We start from the raw sequence: 14282 nt of genomic DNA on the forward strand, positions 1-14282 counted from the left end.
CATCCCTCTCACCCCCACTACGAGTCCTACGTCTGGGCACAGGTGAGTTATGAGGCATCCTTCTTGCTTCTCTTTGTTCCCACCTCTCTAGATCCCAAGCTTTCCCATCTTCCCTTGGGGTATGGTGGAACAATGATCTATTCCCCATCACTGCATCCTGTCTTTTCGGTTCTGTCTCTTTAGAGGCGAGATAGGATCCTCCGTTCTGTTCTATATCACTGCAACTCCCTTGCTGTCTGGTGTCGCTCAATAAACGATAAGATCCTTCACGGTCCTCCATGTTCCCGCGATCTCGTCCGTGATCACCGGATGTATGGCGAGACCCTTCGCGACTCCCTATATTCTCGTGATTCCAATGTCGCACATTTTCGCCCGGGCATGGTGAGTGCACCTGAAACTATCTCAGTACTCCTGTGTCTTTCGTTCCCCCTCACTAAGGATGAGGCGAGGCACTCCCCCACACCCTGTACTCTTGTCTTCACACATTTGTCTACTGCCACTGATGATATGGCAAGTATCTCCTTTACTTCCTTGACTCCCTCCCTCCCACTCCGGACTGCTTTCGCCAGCTCCGCAGTGAGAGAGGATCCTGTTATCCTGATCTCTCCATTCTGTTTCTGTTTCTATTCTTTTATTCTGAGTTTCTACGGCAGCATCCCATTCTTTCAAGTACTCCCTTAATTCCTTAAAGGATTTCGGTTTCGGTCCCCTCAAATCCATCTGTCCTCTCTGACCCCCCTGTTCTATCCAGGGACCCGTTGCTGAATCCAATGGGGTACTCCGACTCTTTGGTGCTAGCAACTGCCTTTGGGAATTGATCGTATTATTCCTACTTTCCATCTCTGCCCTTTCCCTGTCCCACCGTGCCTGTTCCTCCTGCTGAGCTCCCTCTGGGTTGTAGATTGACACTATAGGACCTATGGTAACCGGTACTTGTTGAGCATCCGGCAATTGGTACGACCTTGCATGCTCCGTTTCTGGCACCTTCTGGACCACAAACCTTCCTACTACTCTCTGTACGGGACTAGATTGAGGTACTTCCTCACCTTTCTTGGGGTCCCACTCTGATGTGGGGAGCGGTTTATATTCCCCCCACCTAGCCCCGTCCCCTTGCTGTAGTTCGGGACTTTCGGCTTCTCTGTTGTACGGAGGTGGTCTATCTAACAATAGCCTCTCTATCAGATCCTCATCCGACTCGCTATCCTCATCTTCTTCTAGAGGTTTCTTTTCTCCCGTAGCCTCAAGCATTGGGTACAGTTTGTCTGCTTCTATCTTTTGCACCCTCCACTTTTTAGCTTCATCGTCCCATTTAGCATCCTGCACTGCTCTTACTGATCGTCTCACTCTTTCTTGGCGTCTATTCAAGCTCTTATCATGTGCCGCTCTAAACCATGCATTGAGGGCTTCGAACTGTGTTGGCCTCGGTAGAGGTCTCGTTGCGAGCATTACCGCTTTCAGTTGGTTCAATACTTCTACCCTAAACGTCCCGTATCTCGGGAACGTCAGTTCCTCATTTCCTTCTGTTAGCTTACTCCACTCGGAGATCCATAGTATTGAGTGTAAGCCTACATTCACAGCCATATAATAAGCTGGTGTGCCTTCTGGTGGGGCTTCTTCCCCTGCATACGAGTTTCCTCTATCTCTCTTAAAGATCGCCCTTAAACGTTTAAAACACTTCATTTTCAAGAATCTACGATTTTCCTTAATTACTCTTCCTTATTTACTTCCCGATGACAACCACCAATCCCTGCGCGGCTCTCGCTGACCAGCCTATCCCAGCGCGGTTCTACACCAACCGGCCAATCCCAGCGCGGCTCTACGCTGACGTCACTCGTCCCCTCTGCAGCAGTTCCCCTCCTTTCTCAGCTTGTCTCGCGGTCTTGCATGCGTCTCATTCATACACCGAAAAATGACTACTTCCGTCCAAGCGATCACTTTTCTTGACTGTACGTCCACAGTCTAACTGTAATTGTCACCTCAACTGACGAAACGTCTTCCTCTCACTTCGGACGCTCGCCTTAACTGATAGGTTACTTACACACAGTAAACGTACGACCAGCGTCCGTTACCCATACACTCACTCTTACACTCCCCCTATCATCGGTCCTGCGGGCGATCAATGGTACCTCATGACCCCCTTTACAATGGTAGACAATTACTCTGGGTGTTCGATACACCCGAACCACTTAAGCCCTTCTCTGGACATAAGATTTTATCCGGTTGCGCGCGCTCACAACCTTCCCTCAATCACACTACAGGCATTCAACTCCGCTTGACATTACAACACAGGTACAACATAAAACACCGCAATCTGGCAACGCATGACCCTTATACTCACTCTCGACCGACTCTGCTGCTTTTCTCTCGCACCGTCAGCACCTTCTTCGGCAGGGATTCTTCTTCTGGTCGTCGATGACTAGGGACCTTGGGGTAATCTAGACCTGACCTAGGTTGCCTTCCTCAAGAAGAAAACCATCTTTCTCTGCTACCAACTGCGGGGAATGAGATTTTGATACCTTTTCTGATCACCTAGATACCTATCTCATTCACTCAATTTGGATCGATTATTATCTGTCATTGAGTAAAAGGCAAACCCCACATAGGTTAATAAATCAACCCCATAGACTGACGCAACTCTGAAGAACCACTTACGACTGATAAAGTTTAAAAAGTTTAATATAAAATCAAAATCAACTGCATATACAATCCTCTCAGGATAAGATTCAACAAATATACAGGAACTAAAAGGAACATAAATTCCCTAAAGAATCTGAGTCTACAAAAGAATACAATCAAAATCAATTCTAGAATCAGCAAATTGAAAAGCATAGACACGAAGTGGCTCTGTTGCGTCATCTACAAAAAGAGAATAAACAAGTTAAATCTGTCCCTACTCTATGCTAGGTGACATCCCTACTAGCAAGTCCTTTTACCCTAAAAAGGTGTCAGCAGTTTGACTTCCAAAGAAGTTCAAACTCTCTTAGCCTCTAATGGTAACCTATGTAGAGAAGCAGTACCCTCTCTGCCTACCCATCCGCTCTCTAAGGGTCCTCGGCCTACTGCTCTCTTGCGCTCTGCTCTCTTGCTTTGTCTTCAGGCCATCTGCTCTGAGCTCTTGCGCTGCTCTTCTCCCCAGGGTGCTGTCCCTAAATACACAATCACAGTATAGGTGGAACGCCCCTTTGACGCCCACCACGTACACATTCACATGATCTCATTCTAGTTCTTTCCATAGCTTCGTCTCTTCGCGTCGTCTGTTAAGTTGACCTTGCTTCTCAGGCGCCATCTTCATCTTCGTGCGGGTGACTTCATTGACATTCCAGTTGACACTTTCAGAGCAAAGTCTATCACCTCAACAGAACTCTATTCATTACAGTTGTGATTATAACCTCCTTTGGTCCTGCGAACGGTCACTTAAAACAAGACTCCAAATTCCAAGCGTCTCTTATCTCAATAGGCCATAAACTTCGTCCAGTATTGTCACTCTAAATTTAACAAGACCTTTGACTCTTGGCTCGCAAGTACAGATCAAAGCTATTCCTATTCCTGTGAGCCCACTAAATTACATGCAGTGAACTACACTCCTGCGAACCCTTGGTCAGTTAGGTTAAAATCACATATGACCACACTATGCTAACATTCCTACAAACTCTTCTACACAGTATGACTTTTAACACACATATATATTTGAATTAACAAATCATTTGATTATACTTGAATCCATGTTACATAAAATACAACGTTATACTCTCGTTCTTATGCAGTGCTATATAGTCTGCACATTTCTTCACTTTACATTTCATCTCTTTCTCCGTTTTATAATTATATACGTACATCTATTCAGCACGTTCTACTGTTCTTTAAGCATTTCTACACATTTTCTATATTAGCCCAACCTATATGTATACGGGCCTTCTAAGTCTAAAGCATTTCTAGTGTAAATACAAATACATTTCCTATTACATTGGTTACATCGGCTAACTTTACACTACAAGTGCTACTTCACGTTACAAGTTCTACATTTATGCGAAATGCTTGTAAATATGGTACAGATATACTTTTCATTCAAATTGCGCTCTCTCACAACTGAATTTCCCTGAACTGCAGCACGTTGCACCGCTGAATAAAACCAATACCAGGCGGTATTTAAACCCACTTTCGACAAAGCGCAGAGGAAGCTGGAAGGACCGGGCGAGTCTGATCGGCTGCAGCATGAAGGCGCTGGGGTGCTCCGTCCTGCTGGTACTGTGGGCCTGCTGCGGGGCTGAAGGTAAGATGCTGCCGGACTGGGCAGAGTATGGGCGGGAGTGCTGCACACAGGGCCGGGCATCTTCGAACATATGGCCGAGATACCCGCCACCCCCTCTCAACACAATCCCCAAAGGAGGGAAACCGGAAACAGTTCTTGAGTTTTTTGGAAGTGGGATGGAGTGACCATCCCGGCCGTATTTATTAAAACAAAAAATTAAAACATTAAACGTTTCATGTTATGTACAATTTCATTACCATATTGCGATGTTTGGCTAACCTTAACAGATTCTCTAATACAGAGGTTCTCCTAGCCGAACTAGCATCCTACAAAACATTTCTTGACATATTGAAATTGTACAACCTAACGTTTAAGGGCCAACGGCAAGGTCATAACCGGTGTCAAGATCCCTAACCAGACTTACCCCTCCCACTTGGGCTGGGCGACAGCACGGAGGCGTACCTCAAGTGCAACTATTACCAATTTCCCTTGACTTGACGGGGGCACCTAAAGACTCGACGCCAGTTAAAGGTCGTTCGAATACTCGTGTGAGGTATCTAGAAGGTACCGTAGACCTTATCCCAACCCCACACAACTTACCGCATCTGCCGCCGCAGATGTCACTGGCCCCGGGAAATTCCCCAGGAGGGGGCTGTAACCCCTCCTACAAAGGAAGGGGCCTTGACCGCCTTTCCTTTACTTCCGGCGACCCATCCTTAGAAGGGACCGCCTCCCCATTGAGGGGCCAATGGCCACCTCTCCCGAGCGCTCCCATCCGTGTTGGGTGACGCCCACTCATAGGGATCTACTAATTAGTGCTCACCGATCATGACCTTACCGCCTACCAAATAAATACGACAGTGCTAACTAAAACTCAGAATACATTGGCCACTATGACCGAAAGGGCATGCATAAAATTCAACACTAAATCTGAATCTCTTTAATGGTGAAACGTACTCAAACAGACCATTCTTTATTAACTCAATATCAACATGATACTCCAACCTGGAAACGAGAACACAAGCAAAATTAATCAACTTTATTACAAACAACTGGCTGTCTTCAGGGGCTGGTGGGTGGGTCAAAATTGGCTCTTCGTTCTGTCCCGAGCTCACGTGCAGCGAGGAGGTGCAGCTTCAGAGCACAAGAACAAGAGGATGTCTTCTGGTCTTGCGTCCCTTTTATCCGTCTTCAGGGCGGGCGTATACCCGCCCCTGCCTGCCCCGAGGGCGTGGCTGGCTGCGTCAGTGTCTAGGCCAGCCCACTCTAGGGCGGGAACAGGCGCGCCCCGGCTACGCCGCTTCGGGCATACCAGCCGAGACGCGCCTCCCGCCCAAAAATGGCTTCCCGGGGGGATCGAGGCACTCAGCCATACGTTCGGGGGGACCAAGTTGGTCGCCCCTTTCCATATGGCCGAGATACCCGCCACCCCCTCTCAACACAATCCCCAAAGGAGGGAAACCGGAAACAGTTCTTGAGTTTTTTGGAAGTGGGATGGAGTGACCATCCCGGCCGTATTTATTAAAACAAAAAATTAAAACATTAAACGTTTCATGTTATGTACAATTTCATTACCATATTGCGATGTTTGGCTAACCTTAACAGATTCTCTAATACAGAGGTTCTCCTAGCCGAACTAGCATCCTACAAAACATTTCTTGACATATTGAAATTGTACAACCTAACGTTTAAGGGCCAACGGCAAGGTCATAACCGGTGTCAAGATCCCTAACCAGACTTACCCCTCCCACTTGGGCTGGGCGACAGCACGGAGGCGTACCTCAAGTGCAACTATTACCAATTTCCCTTGACTTGACGGGGGCACCTAAAGACTCGACGCCAGTTAAAGGTCGTTCGAATACTCGTGTGAGGTATCTAGAAGGTACCGTAGACCTTATCCCAACCCCACACAACTTACCGCATCTGCCGCCGCAGATGTCACTGGCCCCGGGAAATTCCCCAGGAGGGGGCTGTAACCCCTCCTACAAAGGAAGGGGCCTTGACCGCCTTTCCTTTACTTCCGGCGACCCATCCTTAGAAGGGACCGCCTCCCCATTGAGGGGCCAATGGCCACCTCTCCCGAGCGCTCCCATCCGTGTTGGGTGACGCCCACTCATAGGGATCTACTAATTAGTGCTCACCGATCATGACCTTACCGCCACAGGCCCGGATAGTTGACCGGCTATCCGGGCCCCCCACAAAACTCCTAGCTAAAGGTCATGTTTCAACGTTTTGAACCATGCTAAGAAGTCTCCTATGAGTAACTCATTTCCCACCCGAGACAAATGCACGCCATCCCCTAGATACATACTGTCATCATTAATACAACCGTGCGAGATAGAATGCAATGTCCTGGAACGAAACAACCTACTCACTTTGTTATTAAGTTTTCTAACAGAATGGTTCAAAGCAGGGATCGAAACAGCCCCCCGCCACACTTTTCGTGGGATCATATGAGACCACGCAATCATGCACCCCGGAACTTTCCTCGCCAACCAACTTACAGTGGAAAGCATTGCCTCCAGGAGAAGTCGTCTACCGGTGGTGACCAAATCATTGCCCCCTAAATGTACTATGACTATAGACGGCGGTGACCTCGTCCGCCCTAACAAACCCTCAAAGAATGCCTGAAACTGGTCAATACAGAGACCGCCCCTTCCGTAGAAGGACATTCTGTACCCGTATTCCCCAGCTGCGTGAATCATGTCACCTGCTTCGAATACGTCTGCGGCACGCCTCACGTATGAGTGGCCCACGACCCACACCTCCTTTCTCACAGCCGGTGATGTCTGACCGCTGGCCTGGTGTTGGGTCGACTGCATAGTCCGCCCCGCCTCGAAGGCTTGCGTAACTGAAAACCAAACAAAAGACAAGAAGCGTGAGTACATTATTACAGCTTCACAACATGTGCAACCGCACATACCTCTTATAACAATTGGAGGACCAACGCCCCACTCGTTTTACTTGTTCCACATTAAGACCCCTGGCTGTAGCTTCAGTGGCAGCCCCTATCCGAAAGGAATGGGTCCCAAACTCACCCGGGTCCAAGCCCGCTGCGGTAATTGACATCGCGAGCACCCGCTGAAACTGAAACTTCGTCAGTGGGGTGGCGTCCGCGTGTCTCAACAATGACCCTCCCCATGATGCCACCCTTCGTGCTAGGTAATCTTCTAAACACTTCACCGGACACATGGAGGACCCTGGAATCCTGCGAATGACTATGCAGTCTCCCACCCCACCTTGATCGGTTTTTGACTTGACAAAGGATACAGTCATCGTCTCACCCCAGATCTGAACGTGTTCCCGGCACAAACCCCCCACCACATCCTGTTTGTTCCTTGCCACCAGCTCACTTATCCTCATCGCCCCGTGAAATGCAAGCGTAAAAGCAGCTCGGAACAAACAGGCCTCGAACTGAGACGAGCATGTGGCGTGGAGTGTGGCCAGCAACTGGGCCAACCTATCCAGACCTATCGGGCGCCTCTCATCTACTCTGCGACCCTCAAGGCGTTGCCACCCACGTAGCGCTTTCTGTACCACGAAAGACGCTGTCGGGTCCCGGATATTATGGGCCCTGGCAACAAAGGAAATGGCAGCACGATGCCTCTGGGCTGTAGCCACCGACTTCCCAGCCCTACGCAAGGACATCAGAAAATGTACTACCCAATCCTCGTGCCCCCAAAGCCCCCCTCTCTCAGTCCCCAAAAAGGCTAAATAGGCCCGAAACGCCCCTTCGTATGCCTTCCTCGTTCTTGGTGCTAGACTCTCTCCCACGAGGTAACGAAGTTCGGGGCACCGAGAGACCAGAGAGCTTCGGGAAAGGGTGCCGGCTCTGGGTCCGCCGAGGGAAGGAAACCCGAGAAAGCCTGTATTTGAAAACGAGACAGTGCATCAGCCGCCTGATTCATCACCCCTGGGACATGTTTCGCTCTGAATACCACGTTCAGTTGCATACATAGTAAGACAATTTCTTTAAGCAGCCTTAAAATCATTTTACAACGTGCTGCCTGACTATTGATGCATTCTACAACGGTCATATTGTCAGACCAAGATATGACAGAGTGATTTTTGAATCCATCGGGCCAGGTTCTGAGGGCCACCAAAATGGGAAACAGTTCAAGGAAAGCAATATTACTCGTCAGCCCCTCTTCATGCCACCATGTTGGCCACCTTTGTGCCGACCATTTTGTGCCGAAGATGACGCCAAAGCCCATGCTTCCCGCTGAATCTGCCATAGACCAAGCTCTTTAGAGGACAAGGCTGGTTTGTTCCAGACGACTCGACCATTGAAATCCGCCAAAAATGCTAACCAAATACGCATATCTTGGCGGACCTCAGCCGATAGTCTTGTGCGATGATGACCCTCCTTTAGGCCGACCATCGCCTGGGCAATCGAACGGGAAAAGGGGCGGGCCATTGGGATCACCCTTAGGGCAAAATTCAACTTCCCCACCAATTGCTGCAATTGATGCAGCGTAACTTTAGATGCAGTAATACACATTTGCAGGGCTGCCCTGAATTTCGACACTTTGGCAGCTGGTAAACGAAAACAACCCTCACTAGAGTCCAACTCGATCCCGAGAAACTCGAGGCAAGTCGTGGGACCCACAGTTTTACCTGGTGCCAATGGCACGCCAAATTGATTCATTAAAACACAAAATTCAGTCAAGGCCCGGGCACATTCATCATCCCCAGCGGCCCCAAGGAACAGAAAGTCATCGAGGTAATGCATCACATTTCGAAAACCCGTTTTCTTCGTGTAAACCCATTGTAGAAAACTACTGAATTTCTCGAAATATGCACAAGATATAGAGCACCCCATCGGCATACACCTATCCATGTAATACGAACCTTGAAACATGAATCCCAAAAGACGTTGGTCCTCCGGGTATACCGGGAGCAAACGGAACGCTGACTCGATATCTGATTTCGCCATCAGCGTCCCGGGCCCCAGGCGATTCAAAATGGCTACGGCCTCATCGAATGATGCGTACCGCACCGAACATATCTCTGGATCAATTGCGTCGTTTACAGAAAGGCCATGAGGAGCTGATAAATTGTGAATCAATCGAAACTCACCTGGGTCCTTCTTGGGGACCACCCCTAAAGGAGAACAAACAAAATTCTGTACCGGGGGAACACTAAACGGGCCGGCAACCCGACCTCGGGTAACCTCTTTCCGGATCTTATCCTGTACTACAGTCGTATGCTGCAAGACGGAAAGCTGGTTTTTGCACGTCCCGACACCCTGAAAGTCCCCCACCGGGATGCGGAAACCATATGAAAAACCGTTTCGTAGCACCCCAGCAGAAGTACGATCTGGGTATTCGCTGAGCCAGGGAATCATCGCCAGGGTATCAATCGGGGTTGGTAAAGGCGCCCCTCGGACTATATTAGACCTGTTTGGCGCCTCCTCTACCCCCATTTTCACCCGATTTGGCTCTGCACGAGGACTCAGGATGGGGTGCCCCACAACCACTACATTCGTGTTTGAATTTACAAGATCCCGGGGGCCTAGTACATTTACTTTTGTTGAAATTGAAACAGAAACCCCTCTTCCCTGTATTGCTGGCGGGTCTCGGATAATCGTCTGTACCCGTACCCGACCGAAAGGGCATCCCCCCGTTTTGGCGGGAGGACTCACCAACAGTACTCCCCACCAACGGCACTTTCAACATCCCCGACTCTTTCATTTTATTCCATGTCAAAGAATCGTAACAGTCCCAGGTTAAACTTTTGTTATGCTCCATCGCTTTCCTGAAAAGGTTGTCATAACAGAACCATTGGTTACCTTGGTGCGATGTCGAGTACCCCATAATTCGTGACTGATATACTGGAAATTCAGGGAGCAATTCAGGCCTACGTTCCCCCAAAATTGACGTAAAAACTCCCCAAGCATTACCCCAGTTGCCAATATTCTCATTCACTTTAAAGGCGGCCATTTTTGCGCGCCAAACACTCGGATGCATCAGATCCTTTTGACCCTTAACAGTTTCGACCTCATAATGATCAACGAGCAGGGAGAAAATGTTTACGTATTCCCCCGCCCAAATCTTTTCCTTTATTGCCAAAGGAACATGTTGCCCCAATTTTTCTCTACGAGAGGGTGTTGACTCATCCCTTGCGATCGGCAATGGCCGCTTACCTGCACCGGACGCTACTTCCGCCCCTCGTGGCTTGTCTATCACCGCATCCGGCGCGGGCACCTTGGCTGTATCACGTTTCTCGCGCAACTGTTTCATGAGTGCTTGCGCTTCGGCAGCCGTGGCGCCCTCGCTACTGTCCCCCAACCACGCTGCTAACTGTGCCGCCAACTCGGGAGGCATATCCTCAGCGGATGTCGGGGTGACTACGACCGGAATCGGATTCCCTTCCTGCGGTACCGGGGCCGGTACCGGGGCTGGCGGCTCGAGCGGGGAACAGGGAACCGGGACGTCTCCCCCGACCGGCCCCCTTCTCGGCCTCTTAGGTCTCCCTCCGGCCGGTGGACGCCCTGATCCCTCCCCACCGTCTCGCCCCGCCAACTGCTTTTTTATCTCGGACATTTCCTTCATGAGAACCCGAACCATCTGGTCAGTCGACATTCTCTTCGCGCCTTTCTTGGGCATTTTTCAAACGAAGTATCTAGAAGACAAAAAGAAAGATTAAAACGCTCAAAATTGGCTCTTCGTTCTGTCCCGAGCTCACGTGCAGCGAGGAGGTGCAGCTTCAGAGCACAAGAACAAGAGGATGTCTTCTGGTCTTGCGTCCCTTTTATCCGTCTTCAGGGCGGGCGTATACCCGCCCCTGCCTGCCCCGAGGGCGTGGCTGGCTGCGTCAGTGTCTAGGCCAGCCCACTCTAGGGCGGGAACAGGCGCGCCCCGGCTACGCCGCTTCGGGCATACCAGCCGAGACGCGCCTCCCGCCCAAAAATGGCTTCCCGGGGGGATCGAGGCACTCAGCCATACGTTCGGGGGGACCAAGTTGGTCGCCCCTTTCCATAAGACGAGGCACATCTGTAAGACAGAGTGTAAAGACAGAGCCGGGGACTGGGCAGAGTCTACTGTAGAAGGCAGGGAGACGGGAGAAGATGAACCCGCGGGTCTCGTTTCTCGTGGTCTTCGTTCTTTAGCTACAAATAAAGCTGACTTCACTCTGTCCAAACAGGGAGGCGCCCTTGTGATCCTCGACAGGCCTGTCGGAATGCCGTCCAAGGATCCAGGGTCTAATCTAATGTATGAAGTGGATTTCATTCACCAATGAACATATATTTATCATTCTTTATAAGAAACATTGGCAGAGATTTTAGCTTCAAATAAATAATGTGATTTTGCTATCGGTGCCAAATAAGTCCATTGTTTGCTACTTGCGAAAGTAGCGTTGGCCTGAATGTGCTGAATTGCATCACACATTACGTTTTCAACAAGTAAGGGGCACACAGGGATCAAAATCTACTCGTGACGATTTGACTGAAATGCTCCGGGTGCGGTAAACGGAGTGAATTCGCTGCCTGATCTCACCGGCGCTTAGTTTGCAATAAATAAATATTAAGCGCCGGGACCCCAAAGTAACTCTGCAACTACCACAACTAGCGCCTCGGTATGTATTCAAGTCATACGCAAGTGGTAGAAACTGACCCTTAAAGATGGTGACCTCCAGACAAAGCCTCCATCCATCCATACCGGGACACTACTGTGGACAGAGGCACCTCCCTTGATAAACTTTCATCAGTCAATATTTAAATTCAGTTGGGCATCCTTCAAGCAAGGAATAACTGGTAGGTAAAAATAAATGAAGCTATCTACTGCCCAGAAGCAAGAGCAGTTTCACATTATAAACATATTACAAATTGGTGAAAAGAAAGAACAACCAGTTTGAAAGACAAGAGTTTCGAATTACTAACAAATTGTGTTGAGGTATCTGGAATCTTTCCAACATCTACACCATGTATGCCTCCGTTCAGTTAGGTGGGGTCAGTAACTGGAGTCAAGACTATGAAACCTTGACGAGAATTCACGTCCAGCTCATCTATTGTGATAAAATGCAGCACTTACTGTATTTGCAGAGGGGTCCAGGCTGCATGCTGGGATCCTTCCCATTTGACCCAAAGTGACACCAGGAAGCAAGATAAAAAAAACAAGAGTGCATGAACGGAACTAATCCTATCCAGATGGCATTAAAGATTCGTTGTCGACTGCCTCTATCAGTGACTATTAATTCTATGCTCTACGTACAAGCTGTCCACTTCCCTGCCCAATGGTTGATGAGATAAAACCAGTTTTTGCATCATACTGTTTGTTATCCAAGCCATTCTGAATCCGTTGGTATTTAGAGAACGGATTAGCTTCCTGATTTTATTACAGCTCTCCAACTCCTTCCCACACAAGCCCTATTGTTTGATACTTACATGGGAGAGTCACCATTCCACTGTTTCCCTCCTCGTGGCAATGCAGAGCATTTAATCATGTTTCAGTTTTAAAGGCCCTGGATCTGCAGAATTTACTAGACAAATCAATTTTTTCACAATTTTGTCGTGCTTTTCAATGTTTTGCATTTCAAAACGCCATTTCCAGAGGATACCAGCTCAGCCCACTACAAAAGTGCAAGCACTTTCAGGAGAGGGTATAGTAAGTGCATAAAATAAAGGGCAGTAATCTATAAACACCAAAAGAATGTGTGGTCACTCTTAGATGGGTATCACTAAAGGGGCTCCGCTTTCCCCTCACAGAGTATACATAGCCTTTTCTGTTAACGTGTTTTTTTCTCTTCTTTTTAATAAACTGTGAATCATTCAGTTCAGTTCAGTTAATCTTTATTTCGGTTTGACAAACCATAAAAGAGACACATTAACAAATTACATATCACAATAAAAACATTTCATAAAGTAATCCTTCAAAAAAGTACGCTAGACCTGTGCATACATTTTAGAATTATGTTTCTAATCAAAGACCTTTGTTAATCTTAAAAAATAAATAATATAAAAACTATTTTTAAAAGTTTTAAAATCATAAGGATATTAAGCATTTAGCACTGAGGAGGTACACCAAATTCCATTAAAAAAATACAGTCGACCTGTCGCAGGGATCCTGCTTTCACACAGAACTGTGCATAGAGACTTGGAACCTCAGTGAATTAGGGAGTGCCAAAACTCACCTTAGTACCCAAAATACCCTACCAGACTAGCAATCAGTGTCTCATTATTTCTTACAAACTCCCAATGTTTAGACAACCCAGAACATGGACTTAGAACACCTCAGTTAACGGGGAACACATGAACACTCTTTCGTTATACTATCATACCAGTTCAAAACGAGGAGTGAATGAAGACACGTGCAGGTTTGAAATGTTTATTTCTAATGCAGTGTTCTCAAGTGCAGTATCTTAGGTAATACAAGCAAACATATTATAAGAAACAAAGTAATCAGCATAGTTACTAGTCCATAAAATACAAAGGGAGAAAGCATGTTAAAATGCTAGAAGAAAGAAGGCCAAATGGCACCTAAGTCTTACCCTCCCTTGCTATTATATTATATTATATCTAATGAAGGTCTCTTTGGGTTTTAGAAGGGCGGCCCCATACTAAGGATCCTAGTGGAAAGGGATCACATCATCTTCCACCAGCTCTCTGCATGCGAAGAATTATCAAGTGTGTGAGCATGCTCTGTGCAGTGCAATATTAAACGCGCCTAAAGCCAGAGTTGGCCGCATATATGTTATGTCTAGAACGTGCGAAGATCAGACCTCACAACAACCACTGTGTTGAAATAACCTTGAAGGCCTCGGCACTCACTGTACAGACATAGCTTACCAAGCAAAGCTGATACAATAGCGAAACATATTATTCTCGTGTGAGGCAAAATATTCTACTAGGCTCAAAGCTCTAATAACAATATGTACCCCTACAATCCCTCTCTTGTTAGATACAGGCACACGTCCAATCTGTGAACAAGCAAAATTGCGTCCCTTGCTTCTCTGGTCTCGGATATGGAATGTCCCTGAACTCTGTAGCTATGCTGATGCCCTAAGAGATCTTCTGTCGCTTCCAGGTTGTAAT

The 14282-nt window shown here is 47.9% G+C and overlaps 1 protein-coding gene across 1 annotated transcript in view; it reads left to right on the forward strand.

Moving 5' to 3' along the window:
* The first annotated feature begins 4168 nt into the window (after positions 1-4168).
* The window catches only part of LOC147747711 (coagulation factor XIII B chain-like), an 825373-nt gene continuing 815259 nt past the window's right edge, over positions 4169-14282 (forward strand). The window contains exon 1 of the mRNA XM_086955018.1: positions 4169-4270. Within this exon, the coding sequence (XP_086811144.1) occupies positions 4213-4270 (58 nt within the window). The 5' untranslated portion in view covers positions 4169-4212. The remainder of the gene's footprint in view (positions 4271-14282) is intronic.

This window comes from Lissotriton vulgaris, chromosome 1_1 (assembly GCF_964263255.1).
Source record: "Lissotriton vulgaris chromosome 1_1, aLisVul1.2, whole genome shotgun sequence".
In the NCBI taxonomy this organism is placed as follows: Eukaryota; Metazoa; Chordata; class Amphibia; order Caudata; family Salamandridae; genus Lissotriton; species Lissotriton vulgaris.